The sequence below is a fragment of the Hippopotamus amphibius genome, chromosome X (genome assembly GCF_030028045.1).
Source record: "Hippopotamus amphibius kiboko isolate mHipAmp2 chromosome X, mHipAmp2.hap2, whole genome shotgun sequence".
Lineage (NCBI taxonomy): Eukaryota > Metazoa > Chordata > Mammalia > Artiodactyla > Hippopotamidae > Hippopotamus > Hippopotamus amphibius.
In genome coordinates this window covers 3,870,134-3,895,228 of record NC_080203.1, presented here as the reverse complement: position 1 = coordinate 3,895,228, position 25,095 = coordinate 3,870,134, and the positions used below count along the sequence as shown (strand labels likewise).

Here is a 25,095-nt window from a genome sequence, read left to right as displayed (position 1 = left end):
TGCCTTCTTCTGACTCTCGGGCTCCGTCCAGGGCTTTGACGTGGCCTCTGGAGTTGGCTCCACAGCCCGCAGGCAGCGCCCGCAGAGTCGGAGAAAGTGAGCAGGCGACCAGGGGCTTCGCTCGGGCCGGACCTCAGAACCACCGCGGGCGCCCTGGGCAGGGGTCTGATCGCTGCCCCGACAGACAGTGTGGGCGGGAGGGGCGTTGGGGGTCCTGGAGGGATGCTGGCGAGGAGGGGGTGGGGCTCCTGCCTGTGGGCGGCGGGGGTCTGGGGAGGGGCGGTCGCTCCAGCTGAAAAGGAGCAGGTGCTGGTGGGAGGGGGGTGGGCTCCCGACTCGGGTGGGGGGAAGGGCGCGGGCGGGGGGCATCTCCAGCTTGCCAGGGGTCGGCGTAGGGGGCAGGGGCGCTGGCAAAAAGAGGCTGGGAGGGCCCCTGGCTGGGGGGGTCCCGGAGGGGAGGGCTCCCGGCTCCGGGTTGCAGACGATGGTGAGAGGGGCTCCGGGGCTATGGCCGGATCAGGGGCGTCGGCCAAGGCGAAAGGGGGTCTCCTCGCTGCGGAGGTGCGGGGTGCAGCGGAGGGGGGCTCTGAGCCGCTGCAGTGCTGGGTAAGGTGTGGGAACTGGAGAAAGAGGAGCCCTAGGCCGGCCTTCTCTTTCGGGGGCGGTGGGGTGGGCTATTTGGTGCCAACGTCCCTCTGTCCCCTCTGCATTCACAGGCCGCAGTGCGGAGACTGCGACAGTCTGAGCTCCTCTGCCGGATCGCGCGCCCTCCCCCCAGAGCCAGGCGACGGCTCTGGCGGTGCTGCGGGACTGGTGCGGCTGGATGGGCGGGAAAGCTCAGCGCTGTCTGCTCATCCTGGGCATCCCAGACGACTGCGAGGACCAGGAATTCCGGGAGGCCATGCAGGCGGCCCTGTGGCCCCTGGGCAGGTACCGAGTGCTGGGCAAGGTCTTCACGAAGGAGCTGGGGTCGAGGGTTGCTCTGGTCCAGTGTGCTGACAATTAAACCGAGGTTTGATCCCCCGACAAATACCAGGAAAGGGGGAGGGACCTGGACAGTGACCTTCCTGCCCCAGGCACCTGATGATGAGTCACAGGATAGACCCAATTTCCCTGCACAGCCCCAGACACAAGCAGTGGTTGATGGTGCAGCTGAGGCAGAAACCCCAGGTGAGGAAGAAAGTGCACATGAAGTGCAAGCTGAGGATGAGGAAGGGGCTGCAGGGGAGGAGGGAGCCGCAGGTGAGGCAGGAGCTGCAGATGAGGAAGGGGCTGCAGGTGAGGAAGGGGCTGCAGGGGAGGCAGGAGCCGCAGATGAGGAAGGGGCTGCAGGGGAGGAGGGAGCCTTAGGTGAGGCAGGAGCTGCAGATGAGGAAGGGGCTGCAGGTGAGGCAGGAGCCGCAGATGAGGAAGGGGCTGCAGGTGAGGCAGGAACTGCAGATGAGGAAGGGGCTGCAGGTGAGGAAGGAGCCGCAGGAGAGGCAGGAGCTGCAGATGAGGAAGGGGCTGCAGGTGAGGCAGGAGCTGCAGATGAGGAAGGGGCTGCAGGGGAGGAGGGAGCCGCAGATGAGGCAGGAGCTGAAGATGAGGAATTGGCTGCAGGTGAGGAGGGAGCCTCAGGTGAGGAGGGAGCCGCAGGGGAGGCAGGAGCCGCAGATGAGGAAGGGGCTGCAGGGGAGGGAGGAGCCGCAGATGAGGAAGGGGCTGCAGGTGAGGCAGGAGCTGCAGATGCGGAAGGGGCTGCAGGGGAGGAGGGAGCCGCAGGGGAGGCAGGAGCTGCAGATGAGGAAGGGGCTGCAGGTGAGCCAGGAGCCTCAGGTGAGGCCGGAGCTGCAGATGGGGAAGGGGCTGCAGGGGAGGAGGGAGCCACAGGTGAGGAGGGAGCCGCAGGGGAGGCAGGAGCTGCAGATGAGGAAGAGGCTGCAGGGGAGGCAGGAGCCGCAGATGAGGAAGGGGCTGCAGGGGAGGCAGGAGCCGCAGATGAGGAAGGGGCTGCAGGGGAGCCAGGAGCCTCAGGTGAGGCGGGAGCCGCAGGTATGGAGGGAGCTGCAGGTGAGGTGGGAGCCGCAGGCGAGGCAGGGGCTGCAGATGGAATGTCAGACGAGGAGGGAGCTACAGGTGACACGGGAGTTGCAGGGGTGACAGGATCTCTGAGTCGGGCAGGGGCTGCAGGCGAGGCGGGGGCTCCAGGTGAGGAAGCCGCTGCGGGCGTGGCAGGCGTCCTGGATGAGGCAGGGGCCTGGACCCAGCCGTGGAGGCTGGCCTTGCAGTCCGTGCTAGAGAACATGGGCTACCAGGAGCTGAGAACCTTCTCCGGGATGGAAGAGCCGGGCCACGGGGAAGAGTCCTTCGAGAGCTGGCTGGACAACGCCAATGACATGCTGTACCTGTGGCGCCACGTGTCCGAGAGGGAGAGGAGGCGGAGGCTGCTGGAGAGCTTGGGCGGCCCCGCGCTGGACCTCCTGTGCGGCCTCCTGGAGGAAGATCCCGACCTGGCTGCCCAGGACTGCCTGGCCGCGCTGGTGCATGCGTTTGGGAACCAGGGCACCCCGGGGTCCGCTCGGCTGAAGTTCGAGACGTGTGCCCAGCGGCCCCAGGAGACCCTCTCTGCGTACGTGATGCGCCTGGAGGGCCTGCTGCAGGCAGCCCTGGAGAAGGGGGCCATCCACCCGGCCATGGCGGACCGGGCGCGCACCCGGCAGGTGCTGATGCGGGCCCGGCTGAACCGCACGCTCCAGCACAAGCTGAGGAGGCTGCGGCTGGAGAGGAGGCCTCCTGGCTTCGTGGGGATGCTGTGGCTCATCCGGGAGACCGAGGCCTGGGAGGCCGGCCCAGCTGCGGGTGAGCAGTTCCCGGGGGAAGGAGAGGCCCGGGCAGAGGTTGGAGACCTGGCAGCCGTCCCAGCCGCCCCGGCCCATGAATGGGGTGCCCCGGCCGCCCTGGCCCACGAGGTCATCACCGAGGGCACCACTGCAGATGGAACCGAGGCCTCCCCGGCCGGTGCAGAGACCGCGGCCCAGGCTGCCCTTTCCGAGGAAGGTAGCCCCGAGGCCCCCGCAGCCCGTGAAGAGACCAGTGAGGAAGCTGATGGCAGCGCCGGGGCTGGTGAGGCTGCCCCTGAAGATCGTGGTGCCACCAGGGCAGCCCCTGCCCCTGGGGAGACCAGCAAGGTCTCTGCTGCCAGTCAGGAAGATGGATGTGCCCCCAGCCCTGCGGGCCTAGGTCAGGCAGGACCCTCAGATGACCCCGGGGCCCCCATGCCTGCCCAGATGGGCAGGGCTTCCCCAGTGCCCTCAGGAGGTCCTGGCTGGGAGCCAGAGGGCCTCACCCAGGCAGGAGACCGGGAGGCTGAGGAGCCCCCCGGGGAGGGCTTCAAGCCCACCCCAGAGGAGCTAGGAAGCGAGGACGGGGCTGCAGAGAGGAGCACCCCTGAGTCCTCCTCGGGCCAGTAAGCTCAGCAGGCCCAGGGGTCGCCATGCCCAGAGGCAGGGTAGATCAGGCCAGGCGACCTCCTGGTCCCATGTCAGGGGCCATCTCCAGGTGCCTGGTCCTCCCTCCGGAGAGGGCACCCCTCTTCAGCCTCCCCTGGGGCAGGCTGCTTCCTGTACTGGGAAGCCCAAATGTGATGTGTCCATGTAGGTCTTGTAGTGACCCAGGTGTCAAGGAGCCTCCCACCCCGGCCCCTGTTCCCCTGCCCCCCAACACACACACCCTAGCCATCGTGCCCCTGCAGAGCCCTGAGGTGCGCGTGGACCCGGGCCGGGGGTCCCCGCCTACCCGGGCGGCCACCCCTGGGCCCAGCCACCTGCCGTGGGCTTCAGCACCAGCCAAGGCTCTGCCCACTGTGGGCCAGTGTCGTGAGCACGACGCGTGCTTTCTGGGTGTAGATGCAGGCCCAGCGCTGCTTGTTCTTGTGGAGATGTGCGTGTGTTCTTCTCCGAGCAGTTCCCCCCACCCCGGTCCCAGCGCAGAGACCCGAGCCCAGTCCCAGGAGCGGGTGGGAAGGATGGCAAGGACGAGGCCACGGCTGGCGCCCAGCCTGGGACCTCGGGAAGGAAGACCTCGACCAGGGCCTGTGGTCTGCTGGGTCACCCAGCCCGTTGTTCCTCGAGACTCAGCGGCGTCCTCGGCTGGGTGGCGCGTGCCCTGCTGTGTGAGTGTCCAGTGCCCGCCACAGGGCAGGGCCAGGCCCCGGGCATGTGGGCCCCGGGGGGGAGCGGGCATGGCCGGAGCCCGTCGTCCTGGCGAGAGGCCGCCCGCGGGGCCCTCAGGAAGGGAGACTGTGGGGGGAGGGAGGGCCACCGGGTCGGGGGGGCAGCGGAAGCACCTCGTTGGGGACCCCGGGAGGAGGGGGCCGGGACCCGTGGGCTCCAGTGACCGTTACAAGTCTCTCTCTGTGTTGTCATGCCCTCTCTTCAATGGTTTCAGTCCATGTTTCTCTTCCATAAATTTTCCTGAAAGTTTCATCTGTGTCTGGCCTCTGCTGTGGGCAATCGAGGGGCAGGGCTGCTGGGGGTTGGGGGCAGGGGGGCCAGAGTAGGGTTCCTGCTCAGCACCCGTGGGAGACCTCTCCAGTGAGAGGGTAGGGTAGGCACTCTGCAGAGTGGGACATGCTGAGGGCTTTTCTTCTATTTTATAGGTTAAGTGTGAAGTGTTGGGGTTCAATTTGTTCTCATGCTGGGATGGTTGTGTGTCCTATGTGTTTTGAAAATGGGTGGGGTGATCCTGGCTTTCCCCTTCACTGGGGGCCGGTGCCACAGGCATCCGGTGCCTGGGATCCAGGACCGCTCGATGGGCATGATGCGCGGAGTGGAGCCTCGAAACAAGGAACTGTCCTGCCCGGGTGGTCTCCGGCCTCCTCCATGAGAAAGCCGGTATTAGACTGATAGAGTTGTGGAAAAGCCCAAGTGTATTTTTTTTTACATAATTGTTTTAAGGTTTTTGTTTTGTTTTGTTTTCTTTTGTTTTGTTTTTGTTTTTGTTTTTGTTTTTTTGGGAGTGGACCATGTTTAAAGTCTTTATTGAATTTGCTACAATATTGCTTCTGTGTTTTGTTCTGGATTTTTGGCCATGAGGCATATGAGATCTTAGCTCCCTGACCAGGGATGGAACCCTCACCCCCTGCATTGGGAAGGCGAAGGCTTCACCACTGGATTACCAGGGAAGGCCCCCCAAATATATTTTAACTTGAGAGATCCTAAACTGGAACAACAGCGAGCGCTTACCAAGCAGCTGAAAACCGAGCCTGGACACTTGTGGGGTTTCTGGGAGAGCGGGCACAGACATCCCCACACCAGCTCTACCTGCAAACAGATGTGCTCTCGAGGAGAAGAAAGGACCGGGCTGGTGACATGCACAGGGCGAAGGCCCAGTCGCGTGGGGGGTGGTGGGCAGGGGTGCCCTCTGAAGGGGTAACGTTCAGGGATGTGGGGAACTGGGTTTCATGCTAAGGGCAGTGGACACTTTTCATTCCTTCCGTCCTGGGAATTTGCCACTTTATGCGGCTGAGCTCACCTCCCACAAGAGGAGCAGAAGATACCAGGTGTGCAGTCTCCCAAGTTCCCTTGCAGCCAGATGTGGGCACAGGACCGGGACCCATCAATCAGATGTGCCTGCTGCCAGCTGAGCCTGGGGCCAGAGCTGGGAAGAGCGGGGGCCACACAGATCCCACTCAGGTGGGCAGGTGGCGGCAGGGGCAATCAGACCTGTTTCTCAAGAAGCGGTGGCGGCCATGGTTGTCATGGCAGCACCCGAGTCCCACGTGGGTGGTGCAGACCACAGTGTCTGTGCTCAGTGGTGGGAGGGAGGGAGCTGAAGGCGTGCCTTCGCCAGCCCAGCACCGTGGCGTGCTTCAGAGCCTCGTTCCTCTCTGCAGAGCCTCCGGGCCTGGCTCTGCAGCCCTGCCCGAATGCCGATGGGACACCCGCCGTCCTTCAGCTAATCCCCTTTGTGCTTCCACTGGCCAGTCTGCTTGTCTTGTGTGCTACTAAGCACCACGATGGAATAGGTTTCTGCAGAGGCCATCTGATCTCCCACTGCATTAAGTGCTCCCTAGCCCAGGCTTAGGGGCAGCACTTGCTCTTGGAACTTGACAGCTCTTTACAGGGCCCTTTATTGGTTCCTCCTACTCCATCCTTCTTTTAACGTTAGTGTTTGTTAATAGTTATGAATATTTAGAGGCTTCATGTTACTTGTTGGAAGATAGATCAATAGAGATGATCCATTCTGAGAAAGTGGGAGGGAAAAAGACTTTTCTAAACAAAGGCAAAGCGAACCAAGAAAACCTCAGCGAGCTCTGGAACAGTATATAGAGATCTAACACGTGTAGTTGGGATCCCAGAAAAGAAGAGGGAGAACAGGGAAGAAAAACTACCGGAAGGAATAATGACTGACCTCTCCAAAATTTGCAGATAGACATAATTTACAAATTCAAGAAGTTCAGTGAACCCCAAGTAGAGTAAGTACAAAGAGAAACCGCATATAGACACATCATGGTCAAACTACTGAAAACAAACAATAAAGAGAAAGTCTTGAAAGCAGTCTGAGTTAGATGAAGCACTATATATGGGAGAACATGAATAAGAAAACCTAGAGTTCTCATCAGAAGCAATGAAAACCAGGAGACAGTAGAACATTTTAGAATGCTGAACAACAACAAGAAATAACTTTCAACTCAGGACTCTATCTATATTCAGGGAAAAGATCCTTTAAGAATGAAGGTAGGGACTTCCCTGGTGGCGCAGTGGTTAGGAACCCGCCTGCCAATGCAGGGGAAACGGGTTTGAGCCCTGGTCCAGGAAGATCCCACGTTCTGCGGAGCAACTAAGCCCGTGTGCCGCCACTACGGAGCCTGTGCTCTAGAGTCCACGAGCCACAGCTGCTGAGCCCATGTGCCACAACCACTGAAGCCTGTGTGCCTAGAGCCCATGCTCTGCAACAAGAGAAGCCCGAGCACCCCAACAAGGGGTAGCCCCTGCTCTCCGCAACTAGGGAAAGTCCACTCGCAGCGACAAACACCCAACACAGCCAAGAGCTAAATAAATAAATATATAAAAAAATGAAGGTAAAAGAAGGACCTTTTGAAATAGAGGAAAACTAAGAGAATTCACCAACTGATCTGCACTAAAAGAAATGCTAAAGGAGGTCTTTCCACCTGAAGACACATGCTAGTAGAGGGAAAAGTTGATCTTAGGGTAGAGAGGAAGCACACCAGAAATGGTAAATGTGTGGGTAAACTTTTAAACATTAAACAACACTTAGTTGCTCTTAATTTCTTCATTAGACACGTGACTATTTAAAGTAAAAGTTATAACCGTATATTATAGGTTTTATAATCTATGTAGACATAATACACATGGCCACTACAGCATAAAAGATGGGGTAGAGGGGTGATGGATGAATCTATGTGGTAGAAAGGTTCTTACATGTATGTGAAGTGGTGCAATGTTAACCACAACCAGATGGTGAAAAGGATATACAGTAAGTCCCTTACATATGAACCTTCAAGCTGTGAACTTTCAAAGATGCAAACACACGTTCGCACGTCCAATCATGTAAGTTAGTGCACGTGTCTGGCGTACATTGTCATGTGCATGCATCCTCTACAAGTGGCTGTGCTTTTGTGTACTCTGCTGTACAGTACGGTATAAAGTGCAGTAGCACGGTGTCTTTCTTTCAAGCCCAGGATGTCTGGAAGCAAGCGTAAAAGCAGCGGTGATGTAGCTGGTACTGCTAACAAGTGCCAAGCGACAATGATGGAATTGGAGGCCCAGAGAAAGGATGAAGAGAGACAAGAGGAAGAAGAAGTAACCGAAGAACCGGAGAGATTCACGACACAGGAGATGGCAAGGGGATTTTCTGTATTTGAGGAGGCACTGTTAGTTTTTGAGGCACAAGACCCGAATGTAGGATGGTACATGAAGATTGCAGCCGCCATTCAGAAAGCAGTCCGGTGCTACTGTGTCATGACGAGAAAAAAAGAGCTACTGCCCAGACTTCACTGGGTCGTTTTTTCAAGAGAGTAGATGCAATTGAATCCAGCAAGGAGCCAGAACCTGTGCCATCAGTGTCAGGCATGAGTGGAATGGCAGCTTGTCTTCCGTCTCCTATTGCTGATGGTCCTCCAGCTCTACCATCTCCCACCTCCCCTCCCTCCTCCAGTCAGTAACTCTTCTTGCCTGTTCACGTGATGCCAACCCCTGGATGCCAGCTGTTGTACTGTACTACCGTACTTTTCAAGGTACCGTGCTGTAAGATTAAAAATGTTTATTTTTTGTGTTTGTTTTGTATGTATTATTTGTGTGAAAAGCATTATAAACCTATTACAATATAGTGCTATACAGCCGACTGTGTGAGTTGGGTACCTAGGCTGACTTTGTTGGACTTGTGAACAAATTGGACTTACCAACGCTCTCGGAACAGACAATTTTCATATGTAGGGGACTTGTATATTAGACTGTCTAGAGTAATGCAAAGTGAAAATTGCCTAAAGGGCAGTAGATAAGTTAAAATGTAATTTAGAAAATTATTTCAGGCAGGAAAAGGGGAACATAGGAACAAAAATAGATGGACAGACAATGCTATGGAGTGACTATTCGTACCCGCCCCCCCCCCCCAATTCACCTGTTAAATTCCAACCCCCAAAGTCATGGGATTTGGAGGTAGGGGTCTTTGGGAAGTGATTAGCCCATGAGGGTGGAGCCCTCCTAAACGAGATTAGTGCCCTGTTAAAGAGACCCCTGAGGGCTCGCTCATCGTCTTCTGCCATGTGAGAAGATGGCTAGTGGATACAACTAGACAAGAAATCAGTAAATGTAAAGAATAGCTTTGTGACATGATGAATCACAGTAGCAAACAAACTATAAAGACAAATTGACCAATTTGCCGCAAGGGGTTCTCCATCTCCAAGTTTACTCCTCCAACTCCGCCTCCTCGCAGGGAGGCCTTTTTATTGGTGGACGGCCAATGGGCGTGGCTTTTGCTTCAGGAGGCGCCAGACCTTGGGACATCAAGTCCTTAGTGCTCACCCCCTGTTGCCACAGTAGCAAAGTGCCTCCTCAAGTGCTCTTCTGGTCCAATCATTTTCCTTGTGAAGAGGCACCTAGACCTTTCCCCCCTCATCTTCCTGGGGCTTCTGGGAAACCCACGCGGCATTCGCACAGAGTGCTTGGGACCGTCCGCTGCACAGTTCCTGGCTGCCCTGCTGAGCCGAGCTCCTCACACCCTTTCGAGCGGGACTCCAGAGTCGTCCACAGAGTCGGAGGAAGTAAGCAGACAGGCCGGGGGCTTGGCTGGGGGCTGGAGTCCGCGCTTCCCGGGGCCTTGGGTAGGGATGCCTTCGCTGCCCCGGCGAGGAGTGGAGGCGGGGGGAGGCCTAACGTCTACTCTCTTGGGGGTGGGGGTGCAGCAGCAGAGGGCGGGGGGCTGAAGGGGGGCTGAGGGACGGGGCCCCCACTGGGAGGGTCTGAGGGGAGGATGGCTGGCTGCCGGGGTGGCTGGTGGGGGGCGTTCTGGTGTGGGGGTGCCTAGGGTGGGGCAAATGGCTGAGCGTGTGTGGGGCTCGGAGGGGAGGGCTTCCTGCCGAGAGAGCCGGCTTTGGGAACCTGAGGAGAGGACTGCTGGCTGCCGGGGTGGGGAGGGCGGGAGAGCGGGGCCCCCACGCCGAGACATGAGGGGAGGGCTAACGGCTGCCGCGTGTGGCGCGAGGCAGGGGGAGCTCCTGGCTGCGGGGGGTCGATGGGGAGGACTCCCTGGCGTGGGTGCGGGAGGCGTTAGGGGAGCTACGAGCTACGCGTGAGGGGGCTGGGGGGGGACGCTCGTGGCCGGAAGGGGGCTCCGGCCCCCGGGTGGCGTGAGGCAAGAGGGGTGGCCTGCATCTGGGGTGTGAGAGGCGAAAGCTCCTGGCGCTGAGGCGGCTCGTGGGAGGGCTCCCCCTTGCGCGGAGGTGAGAGGGCACGTCTGCTGTCTAAGCGTGCGGGGGCGCCCTGCTTCCAGGGCGTGGAGCAGAGTGCCAGCAGCTGGTTGGGGGGAGGGGGGAGTGGGGACGTGGAGTGGCGGGTGGGCGGGCGGGCGGGGGGCGGGGCGGCAAGGAGCCGCTTGGCCACGAGGCGTGCGAGTGATTCTGAGAAGGGGAGGCACTGAGGCTGCTGTGATCTGGTGGAGGTTGTTGGCCGTGGCAGGTGGATTTGTGGGGGTTCAGGTAGGGGCTCTGTCCCACAGCAGTAGGACGTGAGAGGCTCCAGGTCGCCTCCTTCCAGGTGGCACAGGAATTGCAGTAGTGGGAAGGTTACGGCCCTGGCCCCCACACAAAATATACAGATGCTTTGCAAGGGTGCTCTGTGCATTCACTTGGAGACACCATACCAGAGCTGTAAAAAAGTCTCCATGCATTTAAAAGTATTGCGATTTTACATAAGTTCTCTCATCACAGGGGAGCTTTCTTTGACGTTAATAATGATAATATATCTTTCAATATTGGGAAACCCACGGATCAAAGAAAAAAATCACAAAGGGACTTAGAAAATACCTCACACTGAATAATAAAAGAACACAGCTTCCTACAATTAGTGGGAGGCAGCGAAAGAAGTGATAGGAGGAACATGTATTGCTCTAAATGCTTGTGTTAGAAAAGAGTCAGGACATAAAATCAGTGACCTAACAGTCCATTTAGAGATGCTAGAAGAAGGAGAGCAAAGGAAACCTGAAATGAGTTGACTGAAGTAAGAGAGGAAATCAGTGCTAGAAAGCAGATTATGGACACAATGAACACAGCCATATGCTCGTTTTCAAAAAGAGCAACAAAACTGAGAATGCCCTAGAAAGACCAATCAGGGGAAAATAGGAAGAACGCTAATCACCGGTGTCAGGAGTGCAAGAGGGCTAACACTACTGATCACACGCACGTGCAAAAGAGACTATAGGGATATTATGGAAATGTGTATGCCAAAGAATCTGCAAACTTGAATAATTCCTTGGGAAAGAGGCAACTTCCTAAAACTCATGCCAGAAATGTAGAAAAGGTGACTAGCCTTCTATCTTGAAGTTATTTAATGGATCAAAAAAGTTTCTTAAAATCAAATAAACAAAACAGGGCAGGGAGGGGCAGTAGGGCGGGCTGTGTGGCACAAACATGATCCTCTCCTCTTTACACTCACAGGCCGATTCCCACACTTCGACAGTCTGTGCACACCTGTTTGATCACGTCCTCCCACTCTCAGGGCCTCGAAGATGGCGACGGCTCTGGCGATGCTGCGGGACTGGTGCGGCTGGGTGGGTGTGAACGCGCAGCACTGTCTGCTCATCCTGGGCATCCCAGACGACTGCGAGGACCAGGAATTCCGGGAGGCCGTGCAGGCTGCCCTGTGCTCCCTGGGCAGGTACCGAGTGCTGGGCAAAGTCTTCAGGAAGGACTTGGGGCCCAAGGTTGCCCTGGTCGAGTTTGCTGAGGATTTGAACCGAAGCTTGATCCCCAGACACATACCAGGCAAGGGGGGGCCCTGGACTGTGGTCTGCCTGCCCCAGGTCCATGATACTGACTCACAGGATCGACCCAATTTCCCTGCACAGCCCCAGAGACAAGCAGTGGTTGGCAGGGCGGTAGAGGTGGGGGCCGCTGGGGAGGAGGGAGCCTCAGGTGAGGCGGGAGCTGGAGGTGAGGCAGGAACTGCAGGTGAGGCAGGAGCTGCAGGTATGGAAGGAGCCACAGGTATGGAGGGAGCTGCAGGTGAGGCAGGAGCTGCAGATGAGGCAGGGGCTGCAGGTGAGGAGGGAGCCTCAGGTGAGGCAGGAGGTGCAGATGAGGAAGGGGCTGCAGGTGAGGAGGGAGCCTCAGGTGAGGCAGGAGCTGCAGATGAGGAAGGGGCTGCAGGTGAGGCAAGAGCTGCAGATGAGGAAGGGGCTGCAGGGGAGGAGGGAGCCGCAGGTGAGGCAGGAGCTGCAAATGAGGAAGGGGCTGCAGGTGAGGCAGGAACTGCAGATGAGGAAGGGGCTCCAGGTGAGGAAGGAGCCGCAGGAGAGGCAGGAGCTGCAGATGAGGAAGGGGCTGCAGGTGAGGCAGGAGCTGCAGATGAGGAAGGGGCTGCAGGGGAGGAGGGAGCCGCAGATGAGGCAGGAGCTGAAGATGAGGAATTGGCTGCAGGTGAGGAGGGAGCCTCAGGTGAGGAGGGAGCCGCAGGGGAGGCAGGAGCCGCAGATGAGGAAGGGGCTGCAGGGGAGGCAGGAGCCGCAGATGAGGAAGGGGCTGCAGGGGAGGCAGGAGCTGCAGATGAGGAAGGGGCTGCAGGTGAGGCAGGAGCTGCAGATGAGGAAGGGGCTGCAGGGGAGGAGGGAGCCGCAGGGGAGGCAGGAGCTGCAGATGAGGAAGGGGCTGCAGGTGAGCCAGGAGCCTCAGGTGAGGCCGGAGCTGCAGATGGGGAAGGGGCTGCAGGGGAGGAGAGAGCCACAGGTGAGGAGGGAGCCGCAGGGGAGGCAGGAGCTGCAGATGAGGAAGAGGCTGCAGGGGAGGCAGGAGCCGCAGATGAGGAAGGGGCTGCAGGGGAGGCAGGAGCCGCAGATGAGGAAGGGGCTGCAGGTGAGCCAGGAGCCTCAGGTGAGGCGGGAGCCGCAGGTATGGAGGGAGCTGCAGGTGAGGTGGGAGCCGCAGGCGAGGCAGGGGCTGCAGATGGAATGTCAGACGAGGAGGGAGCTGCAGGTGACACGGGAGTTGCAGGGGTGACAGGATCTCTGAGTCGGGCAGGGGCTGCAGGCGAGGCGGGGGCTCCAGGTGAGGAAGCCGCTGCGGGCGTGGCAGGCGTCCTGGATGAGGCAGGGGCCTGGACCCAGCCGTGGAGGCTGGCCTTGCAGTCCGTGCTAGAGAACATGGGCTACCAGGAGCTGAGAACCTTCTCCGGGATGGAAGAGCCGGGCCACGGGGAAGAGTCCTTCGAGAGCTGGCTGGACAACGCCAATGACATGCTGTACCTGTGGCGCCACGTGTCCGAGAGGGAGAGGAGGCGGAGGCTGCTGGAGAGCTTGGGCGGCCCCGCGCTGGACCTCCTGTGCGGCCTCCTGGAGGAAGATCCCGACCTGGCTGCCCAGGACTGCCTGGCCGCGCTGGTGCATGCGTTTGGGAACCAGGGCACCCCGGGGACCGCTCGGCTGAAGTTCGAGACGTGTGCCCAGCGGCCCCAGGAGACCCTCTCTGCGTACGTGATGCGCCTGGAGGGCCTGCTGCAGGCAGCCCTGGAGAAGGGGGCCATCCACCCGGCCATGGCGGACCGGGCGCGCACCCGGCAGGTGCTGATGCGGGCCCGGCTGAACCGCACGCTCCAGCACAAGCTGAGGAGGCTGCGGCTGGAGAGGAGGCCTCCTGGCTTCGTGGGGATGCTGTGGCTCATCCGGGAGACCGAGGCCTGGGAGGCCGGCCCAGCTGCGGGTGAGCAGTTCCCGGGGGAAGGAGAGGCCCGGGCAGAGGTTGGAGACCTGGCAGCCGTCCCAGCCGCCCCGGCCCATGAATGGGGTGCCCCGGCCGCCCTGGCCCACGAGGTCATCACCGAGGGCACCACTGCAGATGGAACCGAGGCCTCCCCGGCCGGTGCAGAGACCGCGGCCCAGGCTGCCCTTTCCGAGGAAGGTAGCCCCGAGGCCCCCGCAGCCCGTGAAGAGACCAGTGAGGAAGCTGATGGCAGCGCCGGGGCTGGTGAGGCTGCCCCTGAAGATCGTGGTGCCACCAGGGCAGCCCCTGCCCCTGGGGAGACCAGCAAGGTCTCTGCTGCCAGTCAGGAAGATGGATGTGCCCCCAGCCCTGCGGGCCTAGGTCAGGCAGGACCCTCAGATGACCCCGGGGCCCCCATGCCTGCCCAGATGGGCAGGGCTTCCCCAGTGCCCTCAGGAGGTCCTGGCTGGGAGCCAGAGGGCCTCACCCAGGCAGGAGACCGGGAGGCTGAGGAGCCCCCCGGGGAGGGCTTCAAGCCCACCCCAGAGGAGCTAGGAAGCGAGGACGGGGCTGCAGAGAGGAGCACCCCTGAGTCCTCCTCGGGCCAGTAAGCTCAGCAGGCCCAGGGGTCGCCATGCCCAGAGGCAGGGTAGATCAGGCCAGGCGACCTCCTGGTCCCATGTCAGGGGCCATCTCCAGGTGCCTGGTCCTCCCTCCGGAGAGGGGACCCCTCTTCAGCCTCCCCTGGGGCAGGCTGCTTCCTGTACTGGGAAGCCCAAATGTGATGTGTCCATGTAGGTCTTGTAGTGACCCAGGTGTCAAGGAGCCTCCCACCCCGGCCCCTGTTCCCCTCCCCCCCAACACACACACCCTAGCCATTGTGCCCCTGCAGAGCCCTGAGGTGCGCGTGGACCCGGGCCGGGGGTCCCCGCCTACCCGGGCGGCCACCCCTGGGCCCAGCCACCTGCCGTGGGCTTCAGCACCAGTCAAGGCTCTGCCCACTGTGGGCCAGTGTCGTGAGCACGACGCGTGCTTTCTGGGTGTAGATGCAGGCCCAGCGCTGCTTGTTCTTGTGGAGATGTGCGTGTGTTCTTCTCCGAGCAGTTCCCCCCACCCCGGTCCCAGCGCAGAGACCCGAGCCCAGTCCCAGGAGCGGGTGGGAAGGACGGCAAGGACGAGGCCACGGCTGGCGCCCAGCATGGGACCTCGGGAAGGAAGACCTCGACCAGCGCCTGTGGTCTGCTGAGTCACCCAGCCCGTTGTTCCTCGAGACTCAGCGGCGTCCTCGGCTGGGTGGCGCGTGCCCTGCTGTGTGAGTGTCCAGTGCCCGCCACAGGGCAGGGCCAGGCCCCGGGCATGGGGGCCCCGGGGGGGAGCGGGCATCGCCGGAGCCCGTCGTCCTGGCGAGAGGCCGCCCGCGGGGCCCTCAGGAAGGGAGACTGTGGGGGGAGGGAGGGCCACCGGGTCGGGGGGGCAGCGGAAGCACCTCGTTGGGGACCCCGGGAGGAGGGGGCCGGGACCCGTGGGCTCCAGTGACCGTTACAAGTCTCTCTCTGTGTTGTCATGCCCTCTCTTCAATGGTTTCAGTCCATGTTTCTCGTCCATAAATTTTCCTGAAAGTTTCATCTGTGTCTGGCCTCTGCTGTGGGCAATCGAGGGGCAGGGCTGCTGGGGGTTGGGGGCGGGGGGATCAGAGTAGGGTTCCTGCTCAGCACCCGTGGGAGACCTCTCCAGTGAGAGGGTAGGGTAGGCACTCTGCAGAGCGGGACATGCTGAGGGCTTTTCTTCTATTTTATAGGTTAAGTGTGAAGTGTTGGGGTTCAATTTGTTCTCATGCTGGGATGGTTGTGTGTCCTATGTGTTTTGAAAATGGGTGGGGTGATCCTGGCTTTCCCCTTCACTGGGGGCCGGTGCCACAGGCATCCGGTGCCTGGGATCCAGGACCGCTCGATGGGCATGATGCGCGGAGTGGAGCCTCGAAACAAGGAACTGTCCTGCCCGGGTGGTCTCCGGCCTCCTCCATGAGAAAGCCGGTATTAGACTGATAGAGTTGTGGAAAAGCCCAAGTGTATTTTTTTTTACATAATTGTTTTAAGGTTTTTGTTTTGTTTTGTTTTCTTTTGTTTTGTTTTTGTTTTTGTTTTTGTTTTTTTGGGAGTGGACCATGTTTAAAGTCTTTATTGAATTTGCTACAATATTGCTTCTGTGTTTTGTTCTGGATTTTTGGCCATGAGGCATATGAGATCTTAGCTCCCTGACCAGGGATGGAACCCTCACCCCCTGCATTGGGAAGGCGAAGGCTTCACCACTGGATTACCAGGGAAGGCCCCCCAAATATATTTTAACTTGAGAGATCCTAAACTGGAACAACAGCGAGCGCTTACCAAGCAGCTGAAAACCGAGCCTGGACACTTGTGGGGTTTCTGGGAGAGCGGGCACAGACATCCCCACACCAGCTCTACCTGCAAACAGATGTGCTCTCGAGGAGAAGAAAGGACCGGGCTGGTGACGTGCACAGGGCGAAGGCCCAGTCGCGTGGGGGGTGGTGGGCAGGGGTGCCCTCTGAAGGGGTAACGTTCAGGGATGTGGGGAACTGGGTTTCATGCTAAGGGCAGTGGACACTTTTCATTCCTTCCGTCCCGGGAATTTGCCACTTTATGCGGCTGAGCTCACCTCCCACAAGAGGAGCAGAAGATACCAGGTGTGCAGTCTCCCAAGTTCCCTTGCAGCCAGATGTGGGCACAGGACCGGGACCCATCAATCAGATGTGCCTGCTGCCAGCTGAGCCTGGGGCCAGAGCTGGGAAGAGCGGGGGTCACACAGATCCCACTCAGGTGGGCAGGTGGCGGCAGGGGCAATCAGACCTGTTTCTCAAGAAGCGGTGGCGGCCATGGTTGTCATGGCAGCACCCGAGTCCCACGTGGGTGGTGCAGACCACAGTGTCTGTGCTCAGTGGTGGGAGGGAGGGAGCTGAAGGCGTGCCTTCGCCAGCCCAGCACCGTGGCGTGCTTCAGAGCCTCGTTCCTCTCTGCAGAGCCTCCGGGCCTGGCTCTGCAGCCCTGCCCGAATGCCGATGGGACACCCGCCGTCCTTCAGCTAATCCCCTTTGTGCTTCCACTGGCCAGTCTGCTTGTCTTGTGTGCTACTAAGCACCACGATGGAATAGGTTTCTGCAGAGGCCATCTGATCTCCCACTGCATTAAGTGCTCCCTAGCCCAGGCTTAGGGGCAGCACTTGCTCTTGGAACTTGACAGCTCTTTACAGGGCCCTTTATTGGTTCCTCCTACTCCATCCTTCTTTTAACGTTAGTGTTTGTTAATAGTTATGAATATTTAGAGGCTTCATGTTACTTGTTGGAAGATAGATCAATAGAGATGATCCATTCTGAGAAAGTGGGAGGGAAAAAGACTTTTCTAAACAAAGGCAAAGCGAACCAAGAAAACCTCAGCGAGCTCTGGAACAGTATATAGAGATCTAACACGTGTAGTTGGGATCCCAGAAAAGAAGAGGGAGAACAGGGAAGAAAAACTACCGGAAGGAATAATGACTGACCTCTCCAAAATTTGCAGATAGACATAATTTACAAATTCAAGAAGTTCAGTGAACCCCAAGTAGAGTAAGTACAAAGAGAAACCGCATATAGACACATCATGGTCAAACTACTGAAAACAAACAATAAAGAGAAAGTCTTGAAAGCAGTCTGAGTTAGATGAAGCACTATATATGGGAGAACATGAATAAGAAAACCTAGAGTTCTCATCAGAAGCAATGAAAACCAGGAGACAGTAGAACATTTTAGAATGCTGAACAACAACAAGAAATAACTTTCAACTCAGGACTCTATCTATATTCAGGGAAAAGATCCTTTAAGAATGAAGGTAGGGACTTCCCTGGTGGCGCAGTGGTTAGGAACCCGCCTGCCAATGCAGGGGAAACGGGTTTGAGCCCTGGTCCAGGAAGATCCCACGTTCTGCGGAGCAACTAAGCCCGTGTGCCGCCACTACGGAGCCTGTGCTCTAGAGTCCACGAGCCACAGCTGCTGAGCCCATGTGCCACAACCACTGAAGCCTGTGTGCCTAGAGCCCATGCTCTGCAACAAGAGAAGCCCGAGCACCCCAACAAGGGGTAGCCCCTGCTCTCCGCAACTAGGGAAAGTCCACTCGCAGCGACAAACACCCAACACAGCCAAGAGCTAAATAAATAAATATATAAAAAAATGAAGGTAAAAGAAGGACCTTTTGAAATAGAGGAAAACTAAGAGAATTCACCAACTGATCTGCACTAAAAGAAATGCTAAAGGAGGTCTTTCCACCTGAAGACACATGCTAGTAGAGGGAAAAGTTGATCTTAGGGTAGAGAGGAAGCACACCAGAAATGGTAAATGTGTGGGTAAACTTTTAAACATTAAACAACACTTAGTTGCTCTTAATTTCTTCATTAGACACGTGACTATTTAAAGTAAAAGTTATAACCGTATATTATAGGTTTTATAATCTATGTAGACATAATACACATGGCCACTACAGCATAAAAGATGGGGTAGAGGGGTGATGGATGAATCTATGTGGTAGAAAGGTTCTTACATGTATGTGAAGTGGTGCAATGTTAACCACAACCAGATGGTGAAAAGGATATACAGTAAGTCCCTTACATATGAACCTTCAAGCTGTGAACTTTCAAAGATGCAAACACACGTTCGCACGTCCAATCATGTAAGTTAGTGCACGTGTCTGGCGTACATTGTCATGTGCATGCATCCTCTACAAGTGGCTGTGCTTTTGTGTACTCTGCTGTACAGTACGGTATAAAGTGCAGTAGCACGGTGTCTTTCTTTCAAGCCCAGGATGTCTGGAAGCAAGCGTAAAAGCAGCGGTGATGTAGCTGGTACTGCTAACAAGTGCCAAGCGACAATGATGGAATTGGAGGCCCAGAGAAAGGATGAAGAGAGACAAGAGGAAGAAGAAGTAACCGAAGAACCGGAGAGATTCACGACACAGGAGATGGCAAGGGGATTTTCTGTATTTGAGGAGGCACTGTTAGTTTTTGAGGCACAAGACCCGAATGTAGGATGGTACATGAAGATTGCAGCCGCCATTCAGAAAGCAGTCCGGTGCTACTGTGTCATGACGAGAAAAAAAGAGCTACTGCCCAGACTTCACTGGGTCGTTTTTTCAAGAGAGTAGATGCAATTGAATCCAGCAAGGAGCCAGAACCTGTGCCATCAGTGTCAGGCATGAGTGGAATGGCAGCTTGTCTTCCGTCTCCTATTGCTGATGGTCCTCCAGCTCTACCATCTCCCACCTCCCCTCCCTCCTCCAGTCAGTAACTCTTCTTGCCTGTTCACGTGATGCCAACCCCTGGATGCCAGCTGTTGTACTGTACTACCGTACTTTTCAAGGTACCGTGCTGTAAGATTAAAAATGTTTATTTTTTGTGTTTGTTTTGTATGTATTATTTGTGTGAAAAGCATTATAAACCTATTACAATATAGTGCTATACAGCCGACTGTGTGAGTTGGGTACCTAGGCTGACTTTGTTGGACTTGTGAACAAATTGGACTTACCAACGCTCTCGGAACAGACAATTTTCATATGTAGGGGACTTGTATATTAGACTGTCTAGAGTAATGCAAAGTGAAAATTGCCTAAAGGGCAGTAGATAAGTTAAAATGTAATTTAGAAAATTATTTCAGGCAGGAAAAGGGGAACATAGGAACAAAAATAGATGGACAGACAATGCTATGGAGTGACTATTCGTACCCGCCCCCCCCCCCCAATTCACCTGTTAAATTCCAACCCCCAAAGTCATGGGATTTGGAGGTAGGGGTCTTTGGGAAGTGATTAGCCCATGAGGGTGGAGCCCTCCTAAACGAGATTAGTGCCCTGTTAAAGAGACCCCTGAGGGCTCGCTCATCGTCTTCTGCCATGTGAGAAGATGGCTAGTGGATACAACTAGACAAGAAATCAGTAAATGTAAAGAATAGCTTTGTGACATGATGAATCACAGTAGCAAACAAACTATAAAGACAAATTGACCAATTTGCCGCAAGGGGTTCTCCATCTCCAAGTTTACTCCTCCAACTCCGCCTCCTCGCAGGGAGGCCTTTTTATTGGTGGACGGCCAATGGGCGTGGCTTTTGCTTCAGGAGGCGCCAGACCTTGGGACATCAAGTCCTTAGTGCTCACCCCCTGTTGCCACAGTAGCAAAGTGCCTCCTCAAGTGCTCTTCTGGTCCAATCATTTTCCTTGTGAAGAGGCACCTAGACCTTTCCCCCCTCATCTTCCTGGGGCTTCTGGGAAACCCACGCGGCATTCGCACAGAGTGCTTGGGACCGTCCGCTGCACAGTTCCTGGCTGCCCTGCTGAGCCGAGCTCCTCACACCCTTTCGAGCGGGACTCCAGAGTCGTCCACAGAGTCGGAGGAAGTAAGCAGACAGGCCGGGGGCTTGGCTGGGGGCTGGAGTCCGCGCTTCCCGGGGCCTTGGGTAGGGATGCCTTCGCTGCCCCGGCGAGGAGTGGAGGCGGGGGGAGGCCTAACGTCTACTCTCTTGGGGGTGGGGGTGCAGCAGCAGAGGGCGGGGGGCTGAAGGGGGGCTGAGGGACGGGGCCCCCACTGGGAGGGTCTGAGGGGAGGATGGCTGGCTGCCGGGGTGGCTGGTGGGGGGCGTTCTGGTGTGGGGGTGCCTAGGGTGGGGCAAATGGCTGAGCGTGTGTGGGGCTCGGAGGGGAGGGCTTCCTGCCGAGAGAGCCGGCTTTGGGAACCTGAGGAGAGGACTGCTGGCTGCCGGGGTGGGGAGGGCGGGAGAGCGGGGCCCCCACGCCGAGACATGAGGGGAGGGCTAACGGCTGCCGCGTGTGGCGCGAGGCAGGGGGAGCTCCTGGCTGCGGGGGGTCGATGGGGAGGACTCCCTGGCGTGGGTGCGGGAGGCGTTAGGGGAGCTACGAGCTACGCGTGAGGGGGCTGGGGGGGGACGCTCGTGGCCGGAAGGGGGCTCCGGCCCCCGGGTGGCGTGAGGCAAGAGGGGTGGCCTGCATCTGGGGTGTGAGAGGCGAAAGCTCCTGGCGCTGAGGCGGCTCGTGGGAGGGCTCCCCCTTGCGCGGAGGTGAGAGGGCACGTCTGCTCTCTAAGCGTGCGGGGGCGCCCTGCTTCCAGGGCGTGGAGCAGAGTGCCAGCAGCTGGTTGGGGGGAGGGGGGAGTGGGGACGTGGAGTGGCGGGTGGGCGGGCGGGCGGGGGGCGGGGCGGCAAGGAGCCGCTTGGCCACGAGGCGTGCGAGTGATTCTGAGAAGGGGAGGCACTGAGGCTGCTGTGATCTGGTGGAGGTTGTTGGCCGTGGCAGGTGGATTTGTGGGGGTTCAGGTAGGGGCTCTGTCCCACAGCAGTAGGACGTGAGAGGCTCCAGGTCGCCTCCTTCCAGGTGGCACAGGAATTGCAGTAGTGGGAAGGTTACGGCCCTGGCCCCCACACAAAATATACAGATGCTTTGCAAGGGTGCTCTGTGCATTCACTTGGAGACACCATACCAGAGCTGTAAAAAAGTCTCCATGCATTTAAAAGTATTGCGATTTTACATAAGTTCTCTCATCACAGGGGAGCTTTCTTTGACGTTAATAATGATAATATATCTTTCAATATTGGGAAACCCACGGATCAAAGAAAAAAATCACAAAGGGACTTAGAAAATACCTCACACTGAATAATAAAAGAACACAGCTTCCTACAATTAGTGGGAGGCAGCGAAAGAAGTGATAGGAGGAACATGTATTGCTCTAAATGCTTGTGTTAGAAAAGAGTCAGGACATAAAATCAGTGACCTAACAGTCCATTTAGAGATGCTAGAAGAAGGAGAGCAAAGGAAACCTGAAATGAGTTGACTGAAGTAAGAGAGGAAATCAGTGCTAGAAAGCAGATTATGGACAGAGACTATAGGGATATTATGGAAATGTGTATGCCAAAGAATCTGCAAACTTGAATAATTCCTTGGGAAAGAGGCAACTTCCTAAAACTCATGCCAGAAATGTAGAAAAGGTGACTAGCCTTCTATCTTGAAGTTATTTAATGGATCAAAAAAGTTTCTTAAAATCAAATAAACAAAACAGGGCAGGGAGGGGCAGTAGGGCGGGCTGTGTGGCACAAACATGATCCTCTCCTCTTTACACTCACAGGCCGATTCCCACACTTCGACAGTCTGTGCACACCTGTTTGATCACGTCCTCCCACTCTCAGGGCCTCGAAGATGGCGACGGCTCTGGCGATGCTGCGGGACTGGTGCGGCTGGGTGGGCGTGAACGCGCAGCACTGTCTGCTCATCCTGGGCATCCCAGACGACTGCGAGGACCAGGAATTCCGGGAGGCCGTGCAGGCTGCCCTGTGCTCCCTGGGCAGGTACCGAGTGCTGGGCAAAGTCTTCAGGAAGGACTTGGGGCCCAAGGTTGCCCTGGTCGAGTTTGCTGAGGATTTGAACCGAAGCTTGATCCCCAGACACATACCAGGCAAGGGGGGGCCCTGGACTGTGGTCTGCCTGCCCCAGGTCCATGATACTGACTCACAGGATCGACCCAATTTCCCTGCACAGCCCCAGAGACAAGCAGTGGTTGGCAGGGCGGTAGAGGTGGGGGCCGCTGGGGAGGAGGGAGCCTCAGGTGAGGCGGGAGCTGGAGGTGAGGCAGGAACTGCAGGTGAGGCAGGAGCTGCAGGTATGGAAGGAGCCACAGGTATGGAGGGAGCTGCAGGTGAGGCAAGAGCTGCAGATGAGGCAGGGGCTGCAGGTGAGGAGGGAGCCTCAGGTGAGGCAGGAGCTGCAGATGAGGAAGGGGCTGCAGGTGAGGCAGGAGCTGCAGATGAGGAAGGGGCTGCAGGGGAGGAGGGAGCCTCAGGTGAGGCAGGAGCTGCAGATGAGGAAGGGGCTGCAGGTGAGGCAGGAGCTGCAGATGAGGAAGGGGCTGCAGGGGAGGAGGGAGCCGCAGGTGAGGCAGGAGCTGCAAATGAGGAAGGGGCTGCAGGTGAGGCAGGAACTGCAGATGAGGAAGGGGCTGCAGGTGAGGAAGGAGCCGCAGGAGAGGCAGGAGCTGCAGATGAGGAAGGGGCTGCAGGTGAGGCAGGAGCTGCAGATGAGGAAGGGGCTGCAGGGGAGGAGGGAGCCGCAGATGAGGCAGGAGCTGAAGATGAGGAATTGGCTGCAGGTGAGGAGGGAGCCTCAGGTGAGGAGGGAGCCGCAGGGGAGGCAGGAGCCGCAGATGAGGAAGGGGCTGCAGGGGAGGCAGGAGCCGCAGATGAGGAAGGGGCTGCAGGGGAGGCAGGAGCTGCAGATGAGGAAGGGGCTGCAGGTGAGGCAGGAGCTGCAGATGAGGAAGGGGCTGCAGGGGAGGAGGGAGCCGCAGGGGAGGCAGGAGCTGCAGATGAGGAAGGGGCTGCAGGTGAGCCAGGAGCCTCAGGTGAGGCCGGAGCTGCAGATGAGGAAGGGGCTGCAGGGGAGGCAGGAGCCGCAGATGAGGAAGGGGCTGCAGGTGAGCCAGGAGCCGCAGATGAGGAAGGGGCTGCAGGGGAGGCAGGAGCCGCAGATGAGGAAGGGGCTGCAGGTGAGGCAGGAGCCGCGGATGAGGCGGGAGCCGCAGGTATGGAGGGAGCTGCAGGTGAGGTGGGAGCCGCAGGCGAGGCAGGGGCTGCAGATGGAATGTCAGACGAGGAGGGAGCTGCAGGTGACACGGGAGTTGCAGGGGTGACAGGATCTCTGAGTCGGGCAGGGGCTGCAGGCGAGGTGGGGGCTCCAGGTGAGGAAGCCGCTGCGGCTGTGGCAGGCATCCTGGATGAGGCAGGGGCCTGGACCCAGCCGTGGAGGCTGGCCTTGCAGTCCGTGCTAGAGAACATGGGCTACCAGGAGCTGAGAACCTTCTCCGGGATGGAAGAGCCGGGCCACGGGGAAGAGTCCTTCGAGAGCTGGCTGGACAACGCCAATGACATGCTGTACCTGTGGCGCCACGTGTCCGAGAGGGAGAGGAGGCGGAGGCTGCTGGAGAGCTTGGGCGGCCCCGCGCTGGACCTCCTGTGCGGCCTCCTGGAGGAAGATCCCGACCTGGCTGCCCAGGACTGCCTGGCCGCGCTGGTGCATGCGTTTGGGAACCAGGGCACCCCGGGGACCGCTCGGCTGAAGTTCGAGACGTGTGCCCAGCGGCCCCAGGAGACCCTCTCTGCGTACGTGATGCGCCTGGAGGGCCTGCTGCAGGCAGCCCTGGAGAAGGGGGCCATCCACCCGGCCATGGCGGACCGGGCGCGCACCCGGCAGGTGCTGATGCGGGCCCGGCTGAACCGCACGCTCCAGCACAAGCTGAGGAGGCTGCGGCTGGAGAGGAGGCCTCCTGGCTTCGTGGGGATGCTGTGGCTCATCCGGGAGACCGAGGCCTGGGAGGCCGGCCCAGCTGCGGGTGAGCAGTTCCCGGGGGAAGGAGAGGCCCGGGCAGAGGTTGGAGACCTGGCAGCCGTCCCAGCCGCCCCGGCCCATGAATGGGGTGCCCCGGCCGCCCTGGCCCACGAGGTCATCACCGAGGGCACCACTGCAGATGGAACCGAGGCCTCCCCGGCCGGTGCAGAGACCGCGGCCCAGGCTGCCCTTTCCGAGGAAGGTAGCCCCGAGGCCCCCGCAGCCCGTGAAGAGACCAGTGAGGAAGCTGATGGCAGCGCCGGGGCTGGTGAGGCTGCCCCTGAAGATCGTGGTGCCACCAGGGCAGCCCCTGCCCCTGGGGAGACCAGCAAGGTCTCTGCTGCCAGTCAGGAAGATGGATGTGCCCCCAGCCCTGCGGGCCTAGGTCAGGCAGGACCCTCAGATGACCCCGGGGCCCCCATGCCTGCCCAGATGGGCAGGGCTTCCCCAGTGCCCTCAGGAGGTCCTGGCTGGGAGCCAGAGGGCCTCACCCAGGCAGGAGACCGGGAGGCTGAGGAGCCCCCCGGGGAGGGCTTCAAGCCCACCCCAGAGGAGCTAGGAAGCGAGGACGGGGCTGCAGAGAGGAGCACCCCTGAGTCCTCCTCGGGCCAGTAAGCTCAGCAGGCCCAGGGGTCGCCATGCCCAGAGGCAGGGTAGATCAGGCCAGGCGACCTCCTGGTCCCATGTCAGGGGCCATCTCCAGGTGCCTGGTCCTCCCTCCGGAGAGGGCACCCCTCTTCAGCCTCCCCTGGGGCAGGCTGCTTCCTGTACTGGGAAGCCCAAATGTGATGTGTCCATGTAGGTCTTGTAGTGACCCAGGTGTCAAGGAGCCTCCCACCCCGGCCCCTGTTCCCCTGCCCCCCAACACACACACCCTAGCCATCGTGCCCCTGCAGAGCCCTGAGGTGCGCGTGGACCCGGGCCGGGGGTCCCCGCCTACCCGGGCGGCCACCCCTGGGCCCAGCCACCTGCCGTGGGCTTCAGCACCAGCCAAGGCTCTGCCCACTGTGGGCCAGTGTCGTGAGCACGACGCGTGCTTTCTGGGTGTAGATGCAGGCCCAGCGCTGCTTGTTCTTGTGGAGATGTGCGTGTGTTCTTCTCCGAGCAGTTCCCCCCACCCGGGTCCCAGTGCAGAGACCCGAGCCCAGTCCCAGGAGCGGGTGGGAAGGACGGCACGGACGAGGCCACGGCTGGCGCCCAGCATGGGACCTCGGGAAGGAAGACCTCGACCAGCGCCTGTGGTCTGCTGAGTCACCCAGCCCGTTGTTC

The 25,095-nt window shown here is 58.8% G+C and overlaps 2 protein-coding genes and 1 pseudogene across 2 annotated transcripts; all 3 read left to right on the top strand.

The window, feature by feature from the left end:
* The first annotated feature begins 507 nt into the window (after window positions 1-507).
* On the top strand, window positions 508-3,452 carry LOC130842279 (paraneoplastic antigen Ma6F-like; annotated as a pseudogene).
* Window positions 3,453-11,226: 7,774 nt separating this feature from the next.
* Window positions 11,227-14,022, top strand: LOC130842652 (paraneoplastic antigen Ma6F-like). The gene is made up of 3 exons (XM_057719335.1): window positions 11,227-11,776; window positions 12,137-12,393; window positions 12,520-14,022. The coding sequence occupies exons 1-3, from the start codon at window positions 11,227-11,229 to the stop codon at window positions 14,020-14,022; spliced, it is 2,310 nt and encodes a 769-aa protein (XP_057575318.1).
* A 7,623-nt stretch (window positions 14,023-21,645) lies between these two features.
* LOC130842650 (paraneoplastic antigen Ma6E-like) lies at window positions 21,646-24,441 on the top strand. Its single transcript, XM_057719333.1, has 2 exons — window positions 21,646-22,123; window positions 22,250-24,441. The coding sequence occupies exons 1-2, from the start codon at window positions 21,646-21,648 to the stop codon at window positions 24,439-24,441; spliced, it is 2,670 nt and encodes an 889-aa protein (XP_057575316.1).
* Window positions 24,442-25,095: the final 654 nt, after the last annotated feature.